General features: G+C 32.5%; 2 protein-coding genes across 5 annotated transcripts in view; both read left to right on the top strand.

Annotated features, from left to right (window-relative positions):
• LOC123713010 (protein disabled) overlaps positions 1 to 7978 on the top strand; it is a 28074-nt gene extending 20096 nt beyond the window's left edge. For all 4 annotated transcript variants that reach the window (XM_045666470.1, XM_045666469.1, XM_045666468.1 and 1 more), the window contains 8 exons: positions 97 to 964; positions 1265 to 1378; positions 2014 to 2101; positions 2327 to 2617; positions 3141 to 3214; positions 3507 to 3588; positions 3756 to 4181; positions 4906 to 7978. In XM_045666470.1, the coding sequence (XP_045522426.1) occupies positions 97 to 964; positions 1265 to 1378; positions 2014 to 2101; positions 2327 to 2617; positions 3141 to 3214; positions 3507 to 3588; positions 3756 to 4181; positions 4906 to 5293 (2331 nt within the window). In that variant the 3' untranslated portion in view covers positions 5294 to 7978. The remainder of the gene's footprint in view (positions 1 to 96; positions 965 to 1264; positions 1379 to 2013; positions 2102 to 2326; positions 2618 to 3140; positions 3215 to 3506; positions 3589 to 3755; positions 4182 to 4905) is intronic.
• A 573-nt stretch (positions 7979 to 8551) lies between these two features.
• On the top strand, positions 8552 to 12227 carry LOC123713652. The gene is made up of 5 exons (XM_045667428.1): positions 8552 to 8698; positions 8909 to 9155; positions 9394 to 10737; positions 10845 to 10943; positions 11132 to 12227. Exons 1-5 carry the CDS (start codon positions 8621 to 8623, stop codon positions 11845 to 11847), a joined length of 2484 nt encoding a protein of 827 aa, XP_045523384.1. The 5' UTR covers positions 8552 to 8620; the 3' UTR covers positions 11848 to 12227.

Genomic DNA, 12227 nt, shown 5'->3' with positions numbered 1-12227 from the left:
TTGAATTTTCTAAATCGGTAAATAAAACCGACTTACTAGCAATTAATTGCTTATGTTTGATATTCTTTATTATTATTGATTACTAAACATTTACAGCATATACACGTTGAGCCATCACAAGCCAAAGAGAAAGAAAATCTAACACCGATACTCTCTAGTGCAAGAATGTCTGAAAAGTCTAGTCCCTTACCCTCTCTTGCAAATGACTTCAAACCACAGTTCGAAGACAACTTTGCTCCGGCCGACTCCGCAGACACATTTGTTGCTAACTTCGATGACTTTGACCAAAAGGCAAATACTTCATACGACAGATATGCGGCGTTTAGAGAAATACAGGAGCAAGAATTAAAAGCCAAATCAATACTTGATCCAAAAGAGCCCCCAACCAAGGAAGACGACAAAGAACTCACACACATTCAAGAATTACTAAAGACTGAAGACAAAAGTCCTCTTAAATCATTAGACGAGTTGACGCTCGATACGTTCAATATGTTCAGAAATTCAGTCAGTCCGAAAGCAGTTGACGCTAAAATAGAAGATATTAAGAGTGTTATGATGAATTTACAGTTAGAAAAGTCGAGACGTAGCGTATCACCGCGAGAAGACAAACTGGACGAGACCGATAAATATGCTGCTTTACGGGAAATAACAATAACAGAGCCACACGATGACTTCGAATCTATTCCACCCGAAGTTCCTAAAGAACGAAAGAAGTCTGATGAAAAATCAGATGGCTTCGACAATTCTGATTTCTTCGACTGTATTGACAACAGTTCGTTATCGTTTACGCATGTTGAAGATGCTTTTAGGAAGAGTCCAGCAGTAAAAGAAAGGGAAGAGGAGAAGAAAATTGAAAAAAGTGAGACGCCGATAGAAATTCTACCGGTTAGTTTGCAGCCTCCTCAAAGGCTTTCTGCTGGTTCTATCAGCGATGTAGCTAGCGGATCTTCACCTGATACTAAAGGTACTTAAGCTTTTCACCTACTTTTAATATTAATGATCTTAATATTTAAACTGAGGATTTTCTGAACTAATTCGACTATCCTTCAAGCAAAGAGCGTGCTAATTCTTAAAAAAACGGCAACGCACTTGCGAGCCTTCTGGCAATGTGAGTGTCTATGGGCGGTGGTATCACTTAACATCAGATGAGCCGCAAGCCTGTTTGCGTCCTCTTACATAAAAAAATCGAAAAGACAATATTGAAAATGATAAATGTCCATGGATAAATTAATTAACATGTTAGTTTTGTGTGTCGCATGCGCAGAGCGGTGTGTGGGCAGCGGTGGGCTGAGGCGTCTGGCCTGGACTGAGGGCTGGTCTTCAGACTCGAGGGATTCAGAGCCGCGGAGGAGAAGGAGGACGCATAGGGGACATACAGGTACAACATAACCGCATTACCGACGTTGGGAGCTCTTTAACAGACTTTTTTTGTATTAAATGACCTTCTGCCAATAAAATTTATCGGAGATATTTTATTTGCTGGACTTTATTGGGAACCTATATACATATTTCTGGTCTTTTTATTTATCTTTTTTAAGGTAAATAAGGGTCTTGACTCCCGACCCGGAACCACTGTAGTAAATTCAAAACAATTTGACTATGTGCAGCCGATACTTGTACAATTATAATAGATATCGAACTTTTAAGACTTTAAAAGGATGAACGACTTTTAGTCTTTGATTTTGACCCCATTTGAAGTAAATTTGTCATATTTTACTATTCTGCCTCTGTCAGTTTTATATAAAATTTAGGCGGATTAAATAATATCAAACCTTTATAGTATCGGTTTGCCTTAGATTTAAAAAGTCCACGGCATGTGTCAGGTACAGAAGGCTGATCACCTTCTTGCCTATTAGATGGTCATTCTGTTAAAAAAGTTGTAACGCGCGTATTTTTTTTTACAAAAAAATTTACTTGTGAAAGTAGTTCTAATGTTCTAGAATATAAATGAAGTCGTTCCCCTTGGCATTAGTATAGAACTCCCTTTGGAAAGCAAATGTTTTTATGTAACAGTTCAAACATCATCGTCTTCCCGCGATGCATCCCCTTGGGAGGAGGAAAGGTCAATTCGACACACTACACGACGCGACAGAGAGTCACGGTATTCTATTATACTTTTAACTTTATATGCCACAGTCAATTTTATATGTATATAATTCCAGAGCTCCCAAAAAGACCTGTTGTATGTCTATCCAAAATTATATAAAATAAATACAGTGACTCATTACAGTAGTGTTTAAAAACTCTTTAGTAAAGCAAAATATTAGGAAAAACTAAAATTTATTTCATTATAAAAAATAATTTTTAATTTTGTTCAAATTAACAGCCACAACTCATCAGGTTCGCGGGAATGCTTGGACTCCGGCAGTGGACGTGAGAAAGAGAAAATAAGAAACAAAAGAGAGAGTAGAGATCAACGCGATTCGGGAAGTGGGAGGGATCGAAGGGATCTCAGTAGGGAAAAGAGAGATAGACGTAGTCGTGATCGCGATGATTGGGATAGAGATAGACCATACCGGGAAAGGGATTACAGGGATTCACGAAGCCGCGAAAGATCTAAAGATTACAGGGAAATGGAGCGACATAGGAAAACACGGCACTCGTATGATGATGAAGAGTTAGTATTATAATTTATATCCATCAATTGGAACCATTATCTATAACTAAATATAGTCTATATTTAGTTTTTTTATTTATAGTCTATATTTAGTCTTGCGGAAAAGTTTTAAAATTCCAAGGGGTAACATTCTTGTAAGAAAATTCAAATTTTCCATTTAAGAGGTCCACAACACTGAAGTTCTGACATCTTGTCAAAACTTAATAATAATAATATTGCGTCCAATACGAACTTTTTTGCGTCGTCAATATTTATAAGACAAATTCAAAAGAAATTTATTCATATAGGCAAACAAGTACACTTATGAACGTCAGAAAATAAGTTATATTAATTCTAAATTTACATTTACTACCAGATCGCACGTCAAGGGCGTAGAGCAAGTAAGGCAATTTATCTTGTCCAAAAGAATCTCTTGTTTGTCGCAAGACACTAAGTATTTTATATAAACGTATCAATGATGATGCAATACATGAAAAGGATAAAGACCACGAAATATTTTTTTATTTTATAATTTAACTTTCAGCTACAGCGACGGCTGTGGATCAGGAAGATCGTCGCCCAGAGATAGATGGCCAGAACAGAGGTGGAGAAGAGATGGTATGATATTACCATAAATACTTATAAACTTCAATTTCATTTCAATTCAATATATCTAAAAATTTAACCTAGTGGCTCCTTAAATTATTTAAATAAAAGAAAGATTATTTGGTTAAGATTTCTATTCTTCGTCACGCTAAAAGTTGTTAAAGTAACGATTAAGATATATGAAGTTTAAATTATATTAAGATTTAAGATAGAAGAAAAAATGTGTACGATTTGACTCTTGCAAGTAAACTAAATTCAATGGCTAGGCATATTGAGTAATAACTAGTAATATAACTTATTTCAGAAAGACATTATGGATCTCTGGGTTGGAGAGAAACAAGGCGTCGACATGAGTTAAGACAAGCTGAAGACTCTAGCGAACGAAGGTGAGTTGTATTAGTGCATTCAACATATTTTTTTCAAAATGAATTAAATATGTAGAACACTTCTATTTAATTTTCTTTCTTTCTTAATAAAAGATAATCTACTTTTATTTCAATCACGTTATTATTTTTAGTGAATATTATTCCACTATTTCTTTCTCTGGCCATAGAATGCCATCAACGTATACCCTTGGTTGGCCTGGTCGTCGTCCTGGCAGCCACCGCGACTCTAACAGAGACCTGCGGGACTCGGGACGCGAGCATTCGGGACGGGACTCCCGAGAACATCGAGAATCGGGTCGGGACTCTGGCCGCGACTCAAGGGACCCGCGAGATTCAGGACGAGAATCGGGTCGAGAATCCCGGGACCCCAGAGATTCTGGACGGGACTCTGGGACTTCAAATCGGGACTCAATACGAGATTCCCGCGATCCTCGGAGGAGGAGGCGTGAAGAAGCCAGAGTCCGCCCCAACTATAGGTTCTCCAATGATTTCTCGCCTCGAGAAAAGGAGCATTCGCCGTTCGATAATGACTATCAAGAATCACCGGTTGTTGTCAAGAAACGTGCGCCGTATTCAAGTTTGGAAGGAACGAGGTTCGTGCTCATTTAACATTAAATTATTATTAAACAACTCCAGAAACTCTAGAAAATTCGCTTTAAATACAAGGAGATTTTATGATATTTGACAATTGTCTAGTAGTAGCCTTTATACTTGATTTATTACCATTAATTATCCAACACACACATATTAAGAAACACACACACAAGTCTTATAAATATTTAGCTAAAGTCACTAGAGAAAATAATATGTACTCGGACTATGTGTCGGAGCAATGGCTGTACTGTCAGCTGCCATTGTTATTGACATATAATATGTCATAGATTATCAACGCCAAAGTAAAATCAGTTTAGTACCGTTTATGCTCGTGGTTTATTCGATTTGCTAATGTGATTTGATCTAAAAATTCATGGCAGCTGATAGTAACGTTATTGCTCCAACATGTATCTATTTATATATAAAAATTAATTGGTGTTCCTTTGTCTCGTTAAAACTCGAGAATGGCTGGACCGATTTGGCTAAATATGATCTTGAAATATTTGTAAAAGTTCAGGGAAGGGGGGAAAATAAATAATAAGTTAAAAAATATTAAAGACGACAATTGAATTTTCCGATACATGATATCCGTCCGATCTCTATGGTCTGTTCTAAAACAATTGTATAAAGTTTTTATACAAATATATGTAGGTGAGACAAAGTTCACATGGTTATCTAGTATAATATAAACAAAGGTTTCTTAGTTTTAAAACATTTTTTTAGATTTGCCTTCGAAGAGGATGCAACAGCGTCCCCTATGAGCGGCAGTTCGGCTCGTGCCAGAGACGGTGACTCACCAGCTGCTCGTTTCCGATTCGATTCCGACTCGATCTCACCTCGCTCCATGTTTGAGGACGACTTTACGTTGCCCCACGTTCCCCACATTCGTCCTCGCACTGCATCTATCGCTGAAGAGGAAGAAGGGGACATACCCCCTCTTAGAACGAAACCGCCCCCCCATAAAGACATTAAAAAGTCAGATTCCGTCAATATTTTCACACGCGAGATCGACCCGTTTGAGAATGACGCGTTTTTCGCGTGCACTGGGTCAGATAAAGTCGCAAAAAGGGAGAATTGGCCTGGTGACTTTGTCGCGTTTGAAGATATATGAAATTTATAGTATTAACTTTTTAACAAGACAATTAATTACTTAACGTTGATCTGGGTGGTTAGAATGTAAAATGAAAGTCTATATCTCGTTTTGCTTGATTGTGATTGGTCGAACGGTCAGGTCAGTCTCTAGGCTACACAAGAGTGTAGCCTAGAGACTGACCTGACTGACTGGCTTTTTTACATTCAAATCGCCCAGGACAATTTTTCTAAGTTTATGGATAATTTGAGATTTTGACACACATAGCTCGTGTCCTGAGCAAAAGATCGTTTAAAGCTGCAAGTACCGCAATAATAATAGATACAACATGAATTTATTGTACCAAAATATCATGTGACAGCTATAAGTATGATCTCAAAAGGATAAGTTTCAGTGTTTTTTAAGCTGTATACTTTAGTTTTATGCTTATACGGAATAATCTACAGAACGAAAAAAACTTTACCGTACCGTAATACTTTTTTTTTCATAACCATGGTATGTTTAAATAATATATATTTTACCTAGTGTCACGAACGTCTCAGTTGTCCTGTGATATAGTGTAAAACTTATAGGGGTCACATTGCGATTTTATATATAATTATATAAGGGTAAATAACTTGCCATACATCCTTTTGTATATGTTGAATTTAAGAAGGCGTTGTATATCAGCGGATTCCGAAGAATTGATTGCAATGATTTCTGGCTTGCCATACAAATAAAATGTTACCATTCTAGAAAGAATATTATTACCAAAGACTAAAGATATTAAACTTTGTAAAGAAGTCTTTAGTTCACGATTTATAAGGCCATTTAATAATTATGGAATATGTATATAATTATTTAATTAAATTTGTGTAGTGGATAGGCGATTACATTATGTATATTTCGTCTGCAATGTTACGCTTCGAAAAAAATCTATTAGTTTAATTATTATGGTAGTATTATTGAATTATACTATAATTGAATTGATTTACGCGATATTGCACTTTAATGTTAACTGTTAAGGCACAAAAGTGTGATTCGAGTCAATTTGTATATATTTTGCTATTTTATGACGCTTTGTATATAGGTAATATATACTCATGTTTTTATTGTTTGACCATTACATTATTTAACACTGTATAATTTGCCAATATCATATCACATAGCCTTTTTGTATATTTACAACATAAGGATCTGTACTCTTAGCACAAACTTACAATTTCTAAGTTTAAGGAATAGTAGAAAATGTGTGAAAACTTTGCATGCTCCGTGGACGTATTTAAAAGTATTAGGAGGGCAAACATATTTACTTAAGTAGTATTCTTATTTCCATACTAAATGTATGGAAAACCCCATCTTGGTGTTGCCTACCTACAATAATTATTATTACTGGTTACATTTAAATTTGAGTTGAAAGAGTTGAAAAAATGTAAAGTCTTTTTATATATGTATATATAAAAGAAATGCGTAATAGTTACACTATTTATAAATCAAGAAGGGCTGAACCGATTTGGATATTTGTGAGGAGGTAGAATAGGATATTTTTGATCCTGTTTCTGTGGGACCGTGGCATTAAAGGTGGCCAACGAAATATTTATCAGTCTAGCCGTTCATTTGATAAAAATGGTAACTTAATGTTATCTGTGGTTAAGTATGATTGAATGAATTTGACAGTTACAAGTTGATCGGTTTTTGTGTTTATTTCGATTCTATTAGCGTATCGTGCCGATATTATCATTAACAATGGCATTGTTAACCAAGAAGTTCGAATCTTTCCCGATAAAGCAATAAATGGGTGGACCGATTCTGATGAGTGTTTAAGGTGGACTCATGAATAGTTCAGATTATTTACAATCAGATGTGTGTCTACAACGTCTATAGGGTGCGCTTGTATGTAAATAAAATAAATTTAACAACTTATACGAAAGTATCGCAGTTTGTGCTAAAGGTACAATTCGAAGTATTTTAATCGCTATCTATATTTGAAATAGGTTGTCTTCAAATATTTTTGACCCTGATTTGAAATTCATAACTTTTTAATATTAATTGAAAGGGACTTAAGTTCCCTTATTTTAAAGACATTAATGTCTTAAATTCTTATGATATTTTCGTTAAAATTATGGGTAAATGCATTTAAAATCATTTAACTATTTATTTTTTTATAACAATATAAAAACCTAAATACTCTTCGCAATTTTTTAACTATTCAATTATTTAAGAGTTTTGTTTATCATAATTACTATTTTTCTTCAGTTGTGAAATTAGAAACTTAACTCATTTCTTATTATAACCAATGAATCTAAAGTCATAATATTGTAATTTATTTCTGTGATATTTTTATAACTATAAGATTTCGTTGTGCGTATAATTTTTTTCTTAATAAATGTTTAAATAGTTTTACGGACATCTAGTATTATTTTTATTGTTTAATTAGTTTTTGTGTCTACTTGTAGATTATTATTGAATCCGTAAATAACTAGTGCCTGCGACTTCGGTGGCGTGCACCTAAGTTACCAAAACTTAAAATAACCCTTTTGTCTCTGAGATCACGTCTAAATGTGTGTCGGCTAATAGCGTAAAAGCATACTAAACTTATATTGACATCTGAAATTATATTACATTAGTGATTATACGATACTGATATAACATATTAGTAACTTTTGATAGACAAACAATTTATAAACTTATCCAAATCGTCGCTTTACACTAGAGCAATAATTATTGTCAAATTATTACTATTTTATTAATAAGCAATTAATGTTGTTTAAGTAATTACTTTCCAATATTTCAAACTGTATGTAGGTTTTAGTTTAATTTATTAACTACATTGACAAAAAAAGGACTTGGAAGATAAGGTTTCGTCTTTTATTAGTTTATTCCTAACATAAAAGATCATAATGTAGTATTGTATAATTAATTTCTCACGGCTGAACTAATGACGATAAACAAATTGAAGAGGCTGGCCGGCGCAACGTCAATCTAGTTTTTTTTAAAAAGTCAATCAAAAAGCTTTTCAAAACTACATAAAAATACAATCTCAAATAATTAAGTAATACATACTAGTTCCTACAAAATTAGAAATCTATTTGATTGTAATAACTACTCCTATAGAGGTCTTAAATTGAGTAAAACATTTTTTGTAGTATGTTAGTCTGTGCACTGTGGTGTTGAGTTAACGGCCATTCGCATGACAGCAGATATGCATCAACTTTCAAAAAACAAGAGCAAGAAGAATTCTTGTCTGTGGATAATTGAAAATGTATCTATATTCTGTGTCGTATGATTGAGAAATTAGAATTTAAAGTTCAAACAAATGTGAAATATTAACGTTTTATTAATTTGAAATTTAATTGTTTAATAAAGAGTATGAATGAATTAAATGAAAGACATAGAATGGTGGACATTGAAGAAGAAAATATGCTTTCATTTCACACCGAAATTGGGGTTTGTTTATGTTATTTTTGTAATATATTGTAATTTTATGTATCAGCGCTTGTAAAGTACTGACGCCACAGCGCAATCACAGCTCAAACTTTGGTTCAATTGCAAACAAGTTGTGATTGGAAATATTATACTTTTATTTAATGCTTATTTAATTAATTGTTTCGTGACGACGTTAAATAAACATTGTATTATTAAAAAAAAACATTTTAGGAAATATGTGATGGTGGTAACTCAAAAATGATGATGTCCATGAACAATATTCACTCCAATTTAAATCACCTCAGACAGGATCTCGCACAACATACTAGGAGTTTGTATCATTGTGAAAGACAGCAATCTCCAATGTCATTAAGATGTGGTTTTGAGGCCCACAGATTTCGTTCTAACAAATATCCAAGTTCACACAGGTCTGTTTTAGATTGCAGGAGTAGATCTCCACTTTCATTGCGTAGTGGGGGTGAGTACTACTTTTATATATTATGTTCTTTTTCATTAGGATAAAAGCTACTTTAGCCTAAAGCTACTTTAGACTAAGCCTTATGGCCTAATGTTGACTAAAATCTATCTTGAAATTTTTATATCTAAAGAATAAATTAATTTTCTTTTAACAGTGTTAACATGCTCTTTTATTACCTGATATATATAATTATATATCCAGTATAATAAGTTATTTAAAGACTTTCCTTTTGTTTTAGACATTGTAAGGAGTTCCATTGACATAACAAATGCCCTTAAGTGTGAATCATTTAAAACACATGAATTACAAATGATTAAAGATGTGGTTTGTCGAAAACTAAAACATCAATTAAGGAAAAGATATGAAAAAAATAGAAATAAGTTTATGTTACTAAACACAAATTATAACAGAATTAGTAATATTCAAAGAAAAATTCCTTCTAGTGGAGAAATTAGTGACTCTCCCATAAGTAGCTATGAAGATGATGAAATACAATCAAATAAAATTGCCACAGTCTTTAGAGGACCACAAATCAGTCAAGTTCATAAATCTTTAGTGAATACTACAAAAAATAATATTCATCTGCTGACAGATCTTAGAAATCCTGTTAAAAAAAACATGTTATTGAATTCCCACAAAAACCATTTAGAGGAAGTAATGAAACCAGACTCAACTCTAGTTGGCAATGAAGAAAGAACACTTAAAGATGTAACAACTAAAGAATATCCACTTCCATCACAAAGATTTATAGAAAACATAACTGCTAAGAGGAATAATTTGATTGAGAGACATAAAAAAACAGAAGAACAGAATTGTTGCAAAAGTGAAAATGATGGTATTTTTTCAGCTAATGATAATAGAAAATGGTCCCTAAAAGATCAATCAATCAACAATGAAAAAGAAATAACCCTTTCAAGCCCAAAAACACACTTTGAACATTTGACAAAAGGCATATTTAAGAAACCAGTAATGATTATGACAAAGGCTGCAGGAAAACATGTGAATAAAAAGGAATTTGTGATTTCCAAATCTAGAATGCAACCTTTAAGTGGATCCAATCAGAAAGTAAAAAAAAAATCATTAAAACAAATGGAGGATTTAAAAATTAATGAAGTTTCAATGAAATCTAGTTTTTCAAAGAGAAAATTATTTATTCAAAATGTTGATCTGTTAAGTGTTAAAGTAGGAAGTAATGTTGCTGAAGGAAGTCCCCATGCTAATGTTGGTAATAAAGAAAAGAATAAAGCAAGAAAACTTGTGACAACACAGTCTTGTCTGAACAGAAATGTTTCTGATGAGGAAGACAATGTATTGGGTTTAATTAAAAAAATTATTCCTGCAGAACATATTAATTCAACATCTAGTAAAATTATTAAAACAAACTCTGCTTGTGATGACAAATGTAACAGTGATATCAGTGATACGTTTACAGATGAAACACTTAATAGCACAGCTATTGAAACAGATTCTAGAAAAGATAATATTCAAAAGAGCAGCTGGCAACAATGGCACAATGACAGCTCTATACTTAAAGATTGCAGTGTGATTGTAAACAAACATGCAACCACAAATATGGTTCAAAGTAAGTTAAACAATTTCATATGAATGCAGGCCAAAAGACTGAAAATTATATTAGGTGTAAAGAATTTAAATTTATTTTGCAATATCTACATAAAATCTCTTTTACAGGGTCCAAATGTTTGAAAACTTTTTGGGATACTGATATTGAAAGTGAAAAAGAATCTGAAACAGTTCCTGCCTGCAAAATATTCAATCCCGAAATAAAAGGTATATTCCAAAAGTACTGTCTTTTTGAAACTAAGAATAAAATTATGTTTTCCAGATACTGCAGACAAACAAAAAAATCACTTCTTTCTTTTGCATATATTTATTGAATATAGCAGTCTAGTAAATTAAATTTGTTGGTCAAAGCAATGCCATATGACGAATTAAATTTGAACACTGAACTTTTGCAGGTCAATTAAAAGATGTCACTTCATCAACTCTTAATAACACAAAATATCAAATAAGAAAAAATGTAGGAAACATTTTTAAAGTGCAAGATTTGATAAATAAAAGGAATGCTAAGAAGAAAACATTGAACATGAAAATAAAAGTCTCAAATGTCAACGAAAAAAAAATGAAGGAGAACATTAAAAAAGCCTGCAGTGAAATTCCACAAAATGATAAAGAAAATATAAATAAAAAACAGAATGAACAAAATAAAGTAGAATGTATAATAACTAAAAAGAAGAAGGAAATTTTATGTCCTGTCAAAGAAAATGCTTTTAATAAGAAACTAACTGGTGGCACTAAAATTTCAGAATTGAAGAGAAATCAATGTAGGAGATCAAAGCGTTCTAACAGAAACTGCTCTGCATGTGATAATATTACAAATGACACAAAACATTCAAAAAGTTACTCTAAAAATGGTAGAACAAAACAAAGTAATTTAATTACAGAAGGAAATAAAAAATCTCCAAGGACAAAACCAAGTCTAAATAACTCACTTAATACTAGTGATAGTTTAATCATTTCAAGAAGAACAAGGTCAAAACAACAAAATGCAAATGTTAATTCTCCAAAGGAAAATATTTCTCAACTTTCTGACAATTTTAATATTTCTCTGCAAAGTTTAAGGCCACGGAAACTAATCAAATCTACAAGTACAAAACCTATTCTTAATAGTTAACTCAATACAAGTGATAGTTTAAACATTTCAAGTAGGACAAGGTCCAAACAACAAAATGCAAATATTCATTCTCCCAAGGAAAATACTTCTCAACATTCTGACAATTTTAACATAACACTGCTTGGTGCCACGGACACTAATACAAAGTAATAAATCTTTATCGCCTATATTTAATTAGGTCTACTGCTTTCTTATTAATTCTGATTTTGGTTATGATTATTTTAATGTAATTTAAAAGATCAAATTCCATTTCATTATCATTATGTTACAAAAATTATATAAATGTTTATTTACTGTAAGTAATTAACTAGTTATATTTTTATAGAAATTAATTTTATTATGTATTATACTTAAATTTTATGGACCTTTAGATATTATTT

Source organism: Pieris brassicae, chromosome 8 (genome assembly GCF_905147105.1).
Source record: "Pieris brassicae chromosome 8, ilPieBrab1.1, whole genome shotgun sequence".
Lineage (NCBI taxonomy): Eukaryota > Metazoa > Arthropoda > Insecta > Lepidoptera > Pieridae > Pieris > Pieris brassicae.
Note: the sequence above shows the minus strand (reverse complement) of the source record. Positions and strands in the feature narration are given on the sequence as shown.

Coding starts and splice junctions, on each gene's coding strand:
- LOC123713652 (XM_045667428.1), top strand. CDS start 8,621: ATGAATGAATTAAATGAAAGACATAGAATGGTGGACATTGAAGAAGAA. Junction 9,156..9,393: donor ACTTTCATTGCGTAGTGGGG/GTGAGTACTACT, acceptor CTTTTGTTTTAG/ACATTGTAAGGAGTTCCATT. Junction 10,944..11,131: donor ATTCAATCCCGAAATAAAAG/GTATATTCCAAA, acceptor GAACTTTTGCAG/GTCAATTAAAAGATGTCACT.